The sequence below is a fragment of the Podarcis tiliguerta genome (genome assembly GCF_965153285.1).
Source record: "Podarcis tiliguerta genome assembly, chromosome: Z".
Lineage (NCBI taxonomy): Eukaryota > Metazoa > Chordata > Lepidosauria > Squamata > Lacertidae > Podarcis > Podarcis tiliguerta.
Window position 1 is genome coordinate 39,936,874 of NC_139553.1, and position 15,488 is coordinate 39,952,361.

Below are 15,488 nucleotides of genomic sequence, written 5' to 3' on the forward strand. Positions count from 1 at the left end.
CGCCCTGAAACCCCGTATTGACGAGGAATTGGACCGGCTCGTAGAGCAAGGAGTGCTGGAGCCGGTGCCTAATGCCCCCTGGGAAACCCCAATCGTCACACGCGTCAAGCCTAATGGTTCGGTCCGCATCTGCGCAGACTACAAATGTACCATAAACAAGGCCCTCACGGCCCATGCATACCCAGTGCCAGTGGTCAGCCATGTCCTTGCCACCCTGGCTGGGTCGAAAATTTTTGGCAAGCTGGACTTGGCCCAAGCATATCAACAGCTGCCAGTAGATGAGGCCACAGCAGAGGCACAGACGATTGTGACGCACAGAGGAGCGTTCCGGGTAAAGCGGCTGCAATTCGGTGTCAGTGTGGCACCAGGCATCTTCCAGAATCTAATGGACTCGCTCCTTAAAGGGATTCCTGGTGTCACCCCCTTCTTCGATGATGTGTTGATTGCCGGGCCCACACCAGAGGAGTTTGAGGACCGCCTCCGCACCGTTCTGCACCGTTTCCAGACGGCGGGTCTCAAGGTGAAGCGGGAAAAATGTCTACTAGGAGTGCCTCAGGTGGACTTTCTGGGATTTATGGTGGACGCAGAAGGGGTCCACCCGACTGGGGACAAGGTACGGGCCATTTGTGATGCCCCAGCGCCCAAGAGCAAGACTGAACTTCAGGCCTTTTTGGGACTACTGAACTTTTACCATTCCTTCCTTCCCCACAAAGCGGCGGTAGCGGAGCCCCTACACAGACTTCTGGACAAGCGGGCCCCTTGGGTGTGGGGCCAGCGCCAGGAGGCTGCATTCCAGGCAGTCAAGGACTTGCTTGTCTCAAACTCGGTCTTGGCACACTTCGACGAGAGGCTACCGGTGGTGCTAGCATGCGACGCCTCACCCTATGGCATTGGCGCTGTCCTGGGACACCAACTCCCGGATGGAAGAGAGGTACCAGTAGCATACTTTCCCCAGACACTCAGCGCAACCGAACGGAACTACTCACAAATAGACAAGGAGGGGCTGGCAATTGTGAAGGGAGTAAAAAAATTCCATGATTTCTTGTACGGGCGGCCCTTCACCGTGGTGACTGACCACAAGCCGTTGCTTGGTTTGTTTGCCCCCGAAAAGCAGACCCCCCCAAGTGCTGTCTCCTCGCGTCCTCAGGTGGTCAATTTTCCTTGCCAGCTACCAGTATGCACTGATTCACCGACCTGGGAAGGCGATGGGCCATGCGGACGCCCTCAGCAGGCTACCACTACCGGAAACAGGCCCCGACCCAGCACCTGCACAAGAGGTTATGAGCCTGGAGCTGCTTCCCGATCGCCCCATTCAGGCACAAGAAGTTGCACACCATTCCAAGAAAGACAGGGTCATCTCCCGGGTCCTGGACTGGGTGTGGAGGGGATGGCCCAGCAACAGCCCTGGGCCAGAATTCGCTGGCTACACAACCCGCAAACATGAACTGTCGGCCCACAAGGGGTGCCTGTTATGGGGAAGCAGGGTCGTTGTTCCCCAGCCCCTCCGCAAAAGGGTCCTCACAGCCCTACACGAGACACACCCAGGGGTAGTAAGAATGAAGGCCCTGGCCAGGAGTTATGTGTGGTGGCCGGGGATCGACGGAGAGATAGAGGCCTGGGTCAAACACTGCCAGGCCTACCAAGAATCCCGCCCAGATCCCCCAATGGCCCCAGTCCAGTCCTGGGAGTCCGCCCGAGCACCATGGTCACGCCTGCATGTGGACTTCGCTGGCCCCTTTCAGGGAAAAACATTCTTCATAGTGGTGGACTCCTACACCAAATGGCTGGAAGTCGCACTGGTACCGTCCACTTCTACATCCGCAGCCATCCGGGTACTACGCAGGCTGTTTGCAACCCACGGGCTCCCTGACACTCTCGTCTCAGACAACGGGACGGCATTTACGTCAGGAGAATTCCAAACCTTCACAGCGCAGAACGCCATCCGCCACATCCGTTCGGTGCCATTCCACCCTGCCACCAATGGCCAAGCAGAACGCATGGTGCGGACCACCAAGGACACCCTTCGCCGCATGACGCAAGGGGATTGGGAGTACCGCCTTGCCACATTCCTCCTAGCACAGCACAGCACCCCCAGCTCAACGACTGGCCGGAGCCCCGCTGAACTACTAATGGGTCGGCGCCTTGCAATCAGATTGGATCGCCTTCACCCCGATAGAGCTCAGGATGAGGTAGTGGTGGGGGAAGGCAGGAACCCCCGGACCTTCGAGGCCCAGGACCCAGTGTACGCAAAGAATTTTGGGGCAGGCCCAGCATGGGTACCCGCCACAGTCACCAGGGTTACTGGCCCCGTGTCATACGAGGTGCTAACGGATGGGGGGGCAATGCTGGCGCTGCCACTGCGACCAGATACGGCGACGATTCCCGGGAGAAAACCAGGAGGAGGAAAGGTCAGAGGAGTCCCAAGGGAACAGAGCGGCAGTGAGGCCCATAGAGCAGGAGGGGCCAGCAGGAGAGGCAGAATCAGTCAATACAGAGAGGACCCGCGAGGCCGAAAGGACACCGGAACCAGAACCACGACTGAGTGAGCCGGTTGCGCCAGACCAAACAGGCCCATCACAGCCAGCATCCTTGGAACACGAGCCAGAACCTGAACCCCGGACCAGGGAACACCCCAGGCCGCGACACACACGTAGGCCGCCGGCGTACCTTGAGGACTATGAATGCGACCTCTAGGGCAAGACTGGAACTTAGAGGGGAGGGGTGTTATGTACTGAGTTGAATAGGATCCAAACTGCAGCAGTCTGATTGGTCCTAGAACAATAGGATCCAAATTGCAGCAGTCTGATTGGTCCTAGAACAATAGGATTCAGAATGCATCAGTCTGATTGGTCCTAGAACAATGCAGCAGTCTGATTGGTTGGCAGGAACCACCCAATCATGCTCCAGATATAAGTGAATCCACAACCTGATTGGCTTACAGTAGAATTCCAGAATTAGCCAATCATGTGCAGCCCATTGTGTAAATAATGTATATAAAGCAGATACTTTGAGGGGACATTCATTCATTCCTCCTCACCACTATGAGCTGAATAAAGAGCATGAAATCACTTTGCGACTCTCTGAGTATATTTCACCCTTGCTTCTGGCGGGAGCGCAATGGTGCCCACCGGATCCCAAGCTCACAGGCTTCTCCCGCCTGTGATTTTTGAAGGGTCTCTGCCTTCGGCGTGGCAGCCAGACCCGATTTCTGAGGAGCTCACTTCTCCGTGTGGAGAAGTTCCTCCTTTCGTCGATGGCGCCAACCTGGAAGTCCCTCAGCAGTGCCACAGGCTGATAGCATCCATGCCATGCCGCACTGAGGCAGTAATTGATGCAAAAGCGGCCCAAACCAAGTACTGAGTACATATGCATGCTTCTACTTCTCAGAGGTCCAATATTGCTCTATTTGCAGTCCTTGTTTTGCTGTTTTCAGTTAATATTCTGGAGATTGTTATTTTGGGGTTTTCATCAGCTGTACGCCATGATCATCACAATTATAACAAATAAAGGCTTGACATATCTCGCTTTGCATGTCATGAGTCTATCTCATATATTAGTTTCACCTTTTAAGTTGAATTGCTGAAATAAATGAACTTTCCCACGATATTCTAATTTTTTGAGTTTCACCTGTACATTTTTGATAACAATTTTCCAATAATTCCTTTTCGAACTCCTTCCCAAAGCCCATCCCTTTATCACATCTGAATATGTCAATTAATTGATCATATTGTAACCAATCTGTTAACAGAAATTCCATTTCATTATATTCTTTCACCCTTAATTGATTTTCTGATTCTATTAACAGATCTTTATATGTTGCCTAGTATCCTTTCATATTTACTTTTTTCAGAGATATCGCTTCCAATGGGGAAAGCCACCAAGGTGTCTTACATTCTAACAAATTTTTATATTTATCCCATACGTGAGAAATTGATTTCCTTATAATGTGTTTCTGGAATCCCTTGTGCACCTTTGCTTTCCCATACCGTAAATAGGCATGCCAACCAAATCTATTATCGTGTCGGTAGGACAGAGATGTGCTTTCCCAAGCTCACGTTCCCAGCATGATCACACTCCTGCTTCAGCGATGTCTACGCTGGGTTGGTCATGCCCACAGAATAGAAGATGGAAGGATCCTTGATGACATGCTCTATAGGGAGCTGTCTTTAGGCACCAGGCCTTGGGCAGACCAACAGCATTACAGAGATGCCTGCAAACATGACATGAAGGCATGACATATCACCACATTTTTTGTTTTAAGCTAGGAATACATCTCAGATTTTGCTTTAAAATTGTGTACCATGACACTCCACCTTTACAACATCTATGCTACTGACTTTGTGAGTGTTGAAATATATAGAGAAAAGGAGAAAAATAACTACCAAACAGACATCTGAAGGCAGCCCTGTTTAGGGAAGCTTTTAATGTTTAATAGGTTATTGTATTTTAGTGTTTTGTTGGAAACTGCTCAGAGTGGCTGGGGAAACCCAGCCAGAGGGGCGGGGTACAAATAATATTTCTAAAATAATTATTAAATAATAATAATAATAATAATTATTATTATTATTATTATAGAACAAAAAGCCAATCAATTTGAGTTGTGCGAATCAAATTGTGTCTACTCACTGGACCCAAATCTTTCATGCAGTGTGGATTGAAGTTGCTTTTGGGGCCCATCTAGGATTAGGAGCCCTGAAGCTTAAGCTTTCTTAGTCTCATAGTAGCTTCACCCCTGCCCAGAGAAGACACTTGGTGCTGCTAACGCATCAAAAACAAGATGGGAAGCAGCAGCTCTGAATGACCAGCCTCTGCAGCCACAGCAAGTGCTGTCATTCTCCAGCAGTTTGACTTCCCCCCTAGAGGTGTACTCCAGCAACACAACCCCTGACTCCCTCCAGCTTTTGTCAAATCTCCCACTCCCAGGTTTCTAACAACAGCAGCTAAGGCGGGCTGTCATGAAAGATAAGTCACTCCCTGTCCCCTTGGCTTTGGGTACTTTGAGCACCCACTGCCTTGCTAGTTTTCCGGATGCCTCCAGTTCTCCACCACTGCCACCCTTGTCTATTCATTTCTTCCCTTTCTGTGACCTGGAAGCCCCTCCTTCCACTTCCTGATCGGCAAACCCTGTAACGCTTTAGAGAGAGAGAAAAGCACTCTGCACATGGTCAAGTATGCTCTTGCCTATTTTTTTAATCTGAGCGTGGGGGAAGGGAGGGGAAGAGAGGGGGAACCCAAGTCTGCTGCAGAATACGCAGGAGCCTGGGTGGTATGAAACGAAGGCAGCTTAAGTTTCAGGGTTCCTAATTCTGGAGGGTCCCCAGAAGAGACCTTAGTCCACATTGCTTTAAAAAAATGAGTCCCGTGTACGCAATTTGAGTCGCATGGCTCAAATTGATTTTTTTGTCGTATTTATTTCAACAATCCCAAAGTTTGAGAGCATGTAAGCACAGATGTTGTAATGGTTACAACCCCATTGAAGAAGATAACAGTGGTTACCCAGACCTCGTTGCTGGTTATGAAGGGGCCCCCATGAGAGTTCAAGCTTCAGGGTCTCCAAAATGTAGGTCCGCCAGAGGAAGGGGCGGCAGGCAGGCAGGCAGGGTGGGTGCGTGGGTGGGTCTCGGCGCCTGGTTGCCGCTCCGCCCGCTGAGCGGCTGGGGAGGCCAATGGGCGGCGACTGGCTTGCTTGGAGAGGCAGGGCTGGGCAGCAGAGAGGGCGGAGCTCGGAGAACCACAGAAGGTGCCGCGGGAGGGCAGGACGCACCTGGGGAGACCCGCTGGATGTGAGTAGCGCCGGCACCGGGGCAGGGAGGGGAGGAGCGCGCTGGAGAGGAATTTGGATCAGTGGCTTCGGCCGGGGAGAGGGCTTGGCTGGAATAAGCCTGGATTCAGGGGAGGCAAAAGCTTCATGCAGCAAAAGGGACCGGGTCCTCCATTGCGAGGCCGGGGGTGCGGGAGACGATCTGCTTATTCTTTGCCCCCAGGAAAGAAATGGGGGTGGGGTTCTTGATGGCGCGCCGGGCACAGCGCTGCCCCCGCACCTTTCTTCTTTCTCTCTCTCTCTCTCTCTCTCTCTCTTACGCCGCGGAAAGCTCAGGGCAGGAGGGTGTTGCAACCGCGGGAAGAATGGGTGTGGGAATAAGGCAATGTTCTCAACAAGGGTTTTATTGGGGGCGGAATCCTACTTGGAAGTACCCCCTCTGATCGCGATGCCCCGCCCCTCCAACCCCTGAAAAGTTTGAGGTCGCGTGCTCTGCTTCTTCTGAGGGAGGTGTACACGATCCCGGACACGAGAGGTCCCTTTTCTTCACTATCCCAGAGCTCGCTGGACCCTAGTGGATCCTGGCACACATTTTGAATTTCGCGTGTGACTGGATCGCAGCTGTGATTAGTGTGCTTGCGTACGTGCGCGACTGTATTTTAGTTCGTATCCTTCCAGAGTTTAAAATACAACTCATCACAGGCCCTCAGGAAAGTGTGCAACTCTTAAATCAGAGATAGGGAATGAATGGCCTGCCAGATGTTACTGGACTACAACGCCCATCGTCCCTGGCCACTGGCCTTGCTGGCGGGGGCTGATGGGAGTTGGAGTCCAACAACATCTCGGGAGGGCAGAGCTTTCGCTGCCTTTGCCTTAACAGCTTAACTGAATGCACGCACGTTAATAATTGTGAATGGGATGAGAAGTGTATAGCAGATCAGGGAGAGATTGGGAGCAGTCTGATCGAACTCCTGACATTCTAAATGTTCTTGAAATTATGTGGGCTTGACTCCCTGGTTCTCAGTCTCAAAGTGGTCCTTTGGGAGATTTGGGTGCTGACCCGCCCTTTAGAATGAAGGAATGAGCGCTTTCTCCTGAGCTCCCGGCTTATCTGACAATGTTGTGATTGTACGAACACGAAGTGCTTCTCTTAAGAGCCTGAAATCTCTTGCGTGGTGGCAGTGGGGGCATGCACCCCCTCCCAGCCTTTAGAATTTAATCTTTGAGGGAGGCAGCGCTAATGCAGCCCGGGGATGTCAGTACTCAAGATGTCAAAAGGCTCCATCTGTCTATTTTAAGAATACGGGGAGGCGGAGGGATTAGCTAGGCTGGCTAGTTAGACAGCCAAGCGTTCCACCATATGCTTTCTAATTTTCCTTCTTTCTCCCTCCACCCCATTTCTCTCTCTCATGTGCGTGAGTTTGGTTGCCCTTGGGGGATGGTTGCTCTTAATTTATAAGCACAATTTGAGCCACTAATTGAAGATCCTTAGTTATTCTAGTTGCACTCAGTTCAGTGTCACTTCCCCATACTGTATTTCCCTTCCTAAACCTTCACCTGAGAGGTTCAAAAGTATTCTGTTGTTGTTTCTATTGCTGGACATATTTTAGCAGGAGGGGTGGGAGCGGAGATCTGTTTTATTATTAGCATTTGTGATAGCAGGTTCCCGCACTCCCCATCTAAAGTTCTTATAGGAATATCATTATCACAGCTATTTCTGCACGGCTACCATATATTTCAATAATTCCACACAAGCTTATTTATGCTGGTATTTATGTGCTTTCCTACAGGTAAGATCAAAACACTTGCTTGCATTAGGGCATGGGTGTGGAACTCCCGAGCAATTGGTGGACTACAACTCCCACCATCCTTGACTGCTGGCCCTGCTGACTGGGACTGCTGGGAGTTGGAGTCTAAAAGCAGCTTGAGGATCACAGTGTTACAAACACAGTTTGGGGTGGAAATGCACAAGTTGGTCTAGTGCTTCTGCTTACAGTGGTACCTTGTGTTACAGACGCTTTAGGTTACAGACTCCGCTAACCCAGAAATAGTACCTCAGGTTAAGAACTTTGCTTCAGGATGAGAACAGAAATCGCGCGGTGGTGGCAGGGTGGCAGCAGGAGGCCCCATTAGCTAAAGTGGTGCTTCAGGTTAAGAACAGTTTCAGGTTAAGAACAGACTTCCAGAATGAATTAGGTTCTTAACCCGAGGTACCACTGTATTAGGGCTGCCAACTTACTAAAGCAATTTAAAAAATAAAATTAAAAGGTGCATTTTAATCATGGCAACAGGTTCCTTGCATGATGTACTGTACAATAACAGAACATGTTGTAGATAGCTTTCCCAGAAGAACTCACATTCTTGTGGAATAATTAAGGTTATTCCAGGAACAAATACATTGAAAAGTGCTTTCTTTTGATATAGCTGTTTTTGGTGGAGGGAAATGACCTGACCTGCTTGGTTATTGGGAAATAACCTGACTTTGTATTTAGGGATGCGGAACCTGCAGCATTTCCAGATATTGGTAAACGTCAGCTTCCCAGAAGGACTTGGGGGTCCAGCCCTATGAAACTGCATCAAGCGATATTTTATTTTATTTATACCCACTCTGCCTTTTCCTCTTTTTTAAAAAAACAATATTTTATTAAAGCAATATATTAAATAAACTAAGTAACATAACAAACAAACAAGATACACACTGTTATTACTAACATGAGCAATTTTAACTTGGAGCAGTTTGATTTTTACTGTCTCTCTGGATGGAACGTAACAGCTTTCGTTTGTTTTAATTTGTTATGTTTGTATGAATCATTGCCATTAATAATAATAGTAATTGCATTGAACTTCTCCTTTACTCCTCTGTTAGCTGCCCTGGAAACATAAATTCAAGCCACATTTTGTAAATGTTTAGGGCTCTGGAGTGCAGGGAAGGCAAGTGCTGCTGCTTCATTTCTTGAATTTCCTTCCCATCCATTTATTTGTTTAGGTTTTCTTAGCACTGGAAACCACAGTGTCAATGGAAAGCAATAATTTTAGACTCTAGTTGCTTTTGCCAGCACCTTAAGGTACCCCTGCCCGTCCGGGCCAGTCGTGACCGACTCTAGGGTTGTGCGCTCATCTCACTCAAGAGGCCATGAGCCGACGCCGTCTAAAGACACTTCCGGGTCACGTGGCCAGCGTGACGAAGCTGCATCTGGCGAGCCAGCACCAGCACACAGAAACGCCGTTTACCTTCCCGCTGTAAAGCGGTCCCTATTTTTCTACTTGCACTTAAGAGTGCTTTCAAACTGCTAGGTGGGCAGGAGCAGGGACCCAACAACGGGAGCTCACCCCGCCATGGGGATTCGAACTGCCGACCTTACGATCGGCAAGTCCTAGGCACTGAGGTTTTACCCACAGCGCCACCCGCGTCCCTCTTGCCAGTACCTTGGTACTGTTTAATGAGCACAAATTCCACTCCACAGAACAGGCGTGAAGACACAACCTCCAGATGCTGCCAACGTCCAGCCCTGCTGGCTGTGGCTGGTGGGAGCTGGAGACCCTCAGCTTTTGGAGGGCCACAGGTGCCCAACCCCAGCACTTAATTGTGATTGACATCCATCTGTCTTGAGAGACAATGGAGTGCACCTACAGGGGTGAAGTCAAAACTCTGTGTGGGCAGCACTGAAATGATACCCCTGGGGTGCAAACCTGGGCAGTGTCTATGGCAGTCCTGGGATGCCCAGACAACAATATCCTGCTTTTTGCTTCACTGATGTGGTCCAAAGGAAAGTAAAGCAATGCGTTTGGCACCAGCTTGGTTGCAAGAGTTGCCGGAAGGAGGCGTACGAAGCGCGATCCAACTGCCTTAGGGACTCCACTCTGGATTTGTGTAGGGTTTACTCCTTCGCCTTTTCTTCTCCTGAAGATCTCCTGCAAGGCAGCGGAGGGTTAGGATCAGAGCTTTCCTTCTCCTAAATGGGCTCCCTTCCCAGGTTGACAAGCCCCATCTATCGCTTCTTGAAATACTTTGTACACTGGAACAAACAGCATATTTTCTACTTCTTTACGCATAGCAACCTCTCCGATCAATCTTTGCCTGATGCTTAATTGCATTTTTAAATCTGGTGAACATAATCTAATACATAGTTTTAATGGGATAAAATACACAGGGCCCCGGTCAATAGGCCTGATCTTCTGCCTCTTTCCTCGCCTCCTACTGGAGGACTGCTGCTAATCTTTGTCTTTCTAGCATAGCCGCTTGGTTAGGCTCTGTGGTTAGCCTCCATATCATTAGTTACATAATGTGGGCATCAAATGATGCAAAAGAAGAGCAAGCACAGGATAGAAGCTGCATCTCTTGGTTTCTCTTAGGGTTGCAAGAAAATGTTACCCTGCAAAAAAAATTCAAGGAAAAGATGTGCTTTCAGGAAGCAAACAAACCTACTTTTGTAACAACTTGCATTTTTCTCTCTGCTCATTTGCAGCTCTGGTGAGGTACTTTTAATATTTCTCTCTCTCCAAAATTCTGCACAGCAAAGAGACCTGCATAACCTACTCAGCATCCATACCACTTGACTTCATCTCCATCTTCAAAATAACTGCAATTAGGGATGGAAGGATCTGTCAATTCCGGTTCTCTCAGTTTCTCGTTTTTCGAATCTTAAATTCAGTTCTCCACATTTCTGCAGCAATTTACGAACATGTGGTGGTTTGTTTGTTTTTTAAATCCTCATGGAAATTCTTCAACATTCTTGTGCAAATGTCTTTTAATCAGCACATTTTTGTATGCAGTTTTGACAGATTCACACATTTTTGCAAGCAAGTTCTCCTCTAATATAATGGATTTCTGTGTTATTTTCACTAGCATAATTATTTTTATGCACACTTTTACCTAATATATGCCTGATGAGGGGGGGGGGTAAACATTGTTTGGAGGAGTGCAGCACAAAATTGAAATAAATATAAATTTCAGTAGATGAGTGTGCTTTGGTTCTTGGATGATTCCAAAAAGTGCAAATTTGATAGAGTCACCTTTAAATGCAAACTAAATCAAATTTCTCCCTTATCCCATGAAAAAGCTACAAGTAAATTGTGTAGGTATTCTGTAGGTACTCTTCATTCTTCATTGCATTTCACCTCTTTCAAGTACACCTCCCCACTAACATACACATTTTGCACGCCCTTTTTAAATGCAATATACCTACTTTTGTGTGCATATTTTGGGACTGAAAATCTGGAGAAATGTGTGATCCAACTACTAGTACTGCTGTGATCCACAAGCAGCTTTGGAAAAGTCAAATCAGGTTGATCTGCTGAAAAAAAAGTGGACAAATTCTTCCTACTCTCCCTGGTATTTTGCACCTGAGTTCCTGAACCCGCCTTCAAAGATGCCACTGCCCCTTAGCATCTGTTTACTCCACTTCAAAATGCAAAGTACGAAACTGTCTGGATTGTTCCTATGATCCTACACTGCAGGACTATGTACACCTTAAGGGCTTGAGATGAATGCATCAAGATCGTTCCCCGTGCTGTGGTTCAAGAGATGTTCTCACGGTGTTATACACATCAGAGCAGGGTTGTCTTCAGCCAATGCTCAGGACCTGCTTGGTTTCTTTGCCACTGCAGCCCCATCTCCAGAACTCCTATTCATGAAGCTGCCATCTGCACATGCGTGCACATTTCTAAATGCACAATGGGTATCTCAAATGTACACACCTGATTTCAGTACAAAGTGAATGTGGCTTTAAGCTTTATAGTCTGATTGAAGCTGGTTTGAGAGAGAGAGAGAGAAAATGCACCAAACAGCATTATTTCTCAGGAAACTACAGGACTGTTTTGGTTTGTGGCTATTGTAAATGCAGCTTCAAGAACTAGCAGTGGGAATGCACTGGCTGTGGAGTAAAGTGTGTAATTTGTACACAGCCTAGGCTACTTATTAGAAGAATGCAGCAAGCCAGGCAGAGATCTTTTGCATGTTGGTAACACGTACAGATTTGAGCTCAGCTTTCACACCAGATGTTCCTCTTATTAACAGTATTCGTCCTCAACTTCACTTGATAAACCTAGGTTTTGTCTGAGCTTGCCTGTCTTCTTCCCTGAGGAATTGTAGAGCAGGAAAGCAACTCCTTGTAAGGCGTTTTTATTTTTTATTTTAATCTTTTTTTTTTTTTGGCGTGCTTGCCTGCAGAGCTTCTTCTTTGATGGTGCTCCTCTGTGTTGGTTCCACCCCTCTTCCCCCAGTGAGTTGCAGCTGGGCAGGTTGCCAAACATAGAATTGTCACTCTACTTCCAGACGGAATGAGACAATGCTCCTGACCATTCTGTGCCTCCAGTGGCTGCCTTGGTTTGGGTATCTGCACGAAGTGATACTTGTTAGGACTGATGTCGAAGATGGAGCAACCCCCAGTGAGGAACAGCTAAACCTTTTGTTTGGCTGAGACAAATAGTCCTGTAATGAAAAATTCTGTAGCGTCGCATCAAGTGAAGAGTCCTCCCCCCGTCTTGATTTTTCACTATCGGGTAGCTATTTACTTAATGAAATTTGCATGCCGCTCAACTGTACATAAGCCTCCGGGAAGTGGTTTGTAAAGAATATGAAGTATGCATGAAAATTGACATTAAAAACAGCTTATAACAAAAAGCAAAATGAATAAAATCAACAGTTGGAAGTATGCATTTCTAAATCAAAATTACAGGCTATTTGTCTTTACTGGTCTGAGAAGGTTCACCTAAATTGAAACGGTATTAGCAGGTGCTGAAAAGAATACAGTGCTACCTCGGGTTACAGATGCTTCAGGTTACAGACGCTTCAGGTTACAGACTCTGCTAACCCGGAAATAATACCTCGGGTTAAGAACTTTGCTTCAGGATGAGAACAGAAATCGCCCGGCGGCAGAGGGAGGCCCCATTAGTTAAAGTGGTACCTCAGGTTGAGAACAGTTTCAGGTTAAGAACGGACCTCCAGAACGAATTAAGTTCTTAATCCGAGGTACCACTGTACAGTGGAAGCAACAGGATAATGTCAATGGGCAGGGAGTTCCGAAGTGTAGGAGACGTCACACTAAAATATCAGTTACTTACAAGTGTGGAATGAATATTCTTAAAAATGCCAGTTCTGCAGCTCTAAGTTGGGCATATGTGGTGTCAGCTGATGTTTCTGTAGTTACCTGAAGCTGCTTGCTCAAATGGCTGCTGTTTCACTCGCGCTGATGGCTCAGGTGGCTACTGAGGAATGCTGTGCCCCGCAAAATGAGGTCTGGGAAAGCAGTTGAGAATGGCAATATTGCTAGCACAGGAGGCAGAGAGTTCAGTTGTGCTTGTAGTCGGAAGGAGGAATCCAGAATGTAGCAGCTAGCCTGGTAACTGGGATTGGTTGACCAGTCCTGAGATACCTACATTGGCTCCCAGTATGTTTCCGAGCACAATTCAAAGTGTTGGTCCTGACCTTTAAAGCCCTAAATGGTCCTTGGCAAAGTATACCTGAAGGAGTAACTCCACCCCCATCGTTGAGCCTAGACACTGAGATCCAGTTCTGAAGGCCTTCTGGTGGTTCTCTCACTGTGAGAAGTGAAGCTACAGGCAACCAGGCAGAGGGCCTGCAGTGGCACCGATCAGATGTCAAGGAGATTAGTAACTATACAGTCAAACCTTGGTTGTCGAATGTAATCTGTTCCGGAAGCCCGTTCTGCTTCCAAAACATTTGACAACCGAGGCCCGGCTTCCGATTGGTTGCAAGAGCTTCCTGAACTCAAGTGGACATTTAGCTTCCAAAAAATGTTTGAAAACCAGAGCATTACATTGCAGATTTTCAGCGTTTGGCAGCCGAAATGTTTGAAAACGGGGCCATTCAGGAACTGAGGTTTGACTGTATAACCTTTAGAAGACATCTGAAGGCAGCCCTGTATAGGGAAGCTTTTTCAGGTTTAATGTTTTCTTCTGTTCGTATATATGTTGGAAGCTAGAGTGGCTGGGGCAACCTAGTCAGTAGGGTGTGGTACAATTATGATGAAGATGATGATGATGTTAAAGAGGAGGACTATGTAGATGCTGTTTGCTTTGGGGAAAAGTGATACTAAGTCACAGAGTAGTGCTATCTGAGTGCCTATGTTCTCCCTCCATGCTCAAGCCATATATATTTGTAAATATATAGATATGGGTGGGTTGGGGACTACTCTTAAGCATCCAGTGCTTTTTCCTTCTAAGGAAATGGAGCAAACCCATTATCATTGCAATTTTTACCGCAAAGAAGAGGAGGCGGGGAGGTTGTGAATGAAACTGGATCGTGCCAAACCAACAGGCGCAATGGCAATTCAAAAACCCTTTGCTTGAAATTGTAGGAGGGGAGAGTGCTCTTACATTTAGGTACTCTCTGCTCGTCAGGTTCCCATGGGCATGTGAAAGCCACTGTAAGAACATGATGCTCAACTAGATGGGCCATTGGCCTGATCCAGTTGACACTTCTTATGGTCTCAACTGGGTGAATATTCAGCCTATGCCAGCTGAGTTATATGTGGCATGAAAACGTTTGCTGTGCCTGTGTAATAGCCCTAGTTGTAGGAGAGGGCCTAGCTATGGAGTCTGTAAAAGCAGAATACGGAAAAATGAGAGGAGATGTACTATTTGGGGCATGCTGTTATATTTGACAAGGAGCAATATGGATCTCATTAGAAAGATCTTTCATCTCCCACCCCACCTCGCTGCCCCATCGTCATTATGCAAAGCCTTTTAAAGCTTAGGAAAAAGCATAACAGCATTTCCCTCTGGCTTCAATTTCCCCAGCACTAGGCAATCCAATCAATAATTTTTTTGGTCATTGGTTTAGCAGGGAGAATGAATTGGTCCTGCTGCTAAATTTTGAACTCAGTTTTGTTTTGAGTTTCTCTCTGGGTTTCCCTCTCTTTTTGATGAGGTTTCCCATCTTAACCATTTTCTGCATTTATTGCAGTTGACAGCTTTTCCCATTCAAATGCCTGAAACATTATAGTTTGGAGCTCAAGTTCCAAGCTGGCATACAGAATGTAATCCTTGGGAATTCAGTTCTGAGCGATATTAAATTGTACAATTTCAGTTTTGTTCTCAGCCTCTCTTTTTCTGGGCTTACTCTGTTGGATCAAACTGGGGAAGGAATTTCTATCTCACTCCCTGAATTTACCGGTATTTATTGTATCTATATACCGCCCTATACCCAGAGATCTTAGGGCAGTTCACAGAAAGATCATAATATATAAAATCAAAATAAAATCAATAACCCAAATAACCCCCCCAAGAGCCACATTTTAAAAGGGCATAGTACCGTATGTAAATCAGATCAACCAAAGGCCTTAAAAAGGAACGTTTTCCCCTGGCACAGAAAAGTGTATAATGAAGGCGCCAGGCAAACTTCCCTGGGGAGAGCATTCCATGGACAGGGAGCCACTGCAGAGAAGGCCCGTTCTCAGTTGCCACCCTCCGGACCTCTCAAGGAGGAGGCACATGAAGCAGGACCTCAGAAGATGATCTCAGGGTCCGGGTAGGTTCAGATGGAAAGAGGCGGTCCTTGAGCTATTGTGGTCCTGAGCCATTTAAAGCTTTATAGGTCAAAACCAGCACTTTGAATTGGGCCCGGAAACTAAATGGTAGCCAGTGTAGTCGGACCAGGATTGGTGTAATATGCTCAAACTGTCCTGCTCCGATGAGCAACCTGACAGCTGAATTTTGCACCAGCTGAAATTTCCAAACCGTCCTCAGAGGCAGCCCCACGTATAAC

General features: G+C 47.4%; 1 protein-coding gene across 4 annotated transcripts in view; it reads left to right on the plus strand.

The window, feature by feature from the left end:
* The first annotated feature begins 5,602 nt into the window (after window positions 1-5,602).
* LOC310668958 (uncharacterized protein) overlaps window positions 5,603-15,488 on the plus strand; it is a 57,557-nt gene continuing 47,671 nt past the window's right edge. Inside the window, exon 1 of one of the 4 annotated variants that reach the window (XR_014506936.1) lies at window positions 5,603-5,783. Coding sequence is in view for 1 of the 4 variants with exons in the window: in XM_083422289.1 (XP_083278415.1) it covers window positions 5,782-5,783 (2 nt within the window). In the remaining 3 variants the exon portion in view is untranslated. The remainder of the gene's footprint in view (window positions 5,784-15,488) is intronic. The other 3 variants (XM_083422290.1, XM_083422289.1, XR_014506937.1) reach the window with 3 other exon arrangements.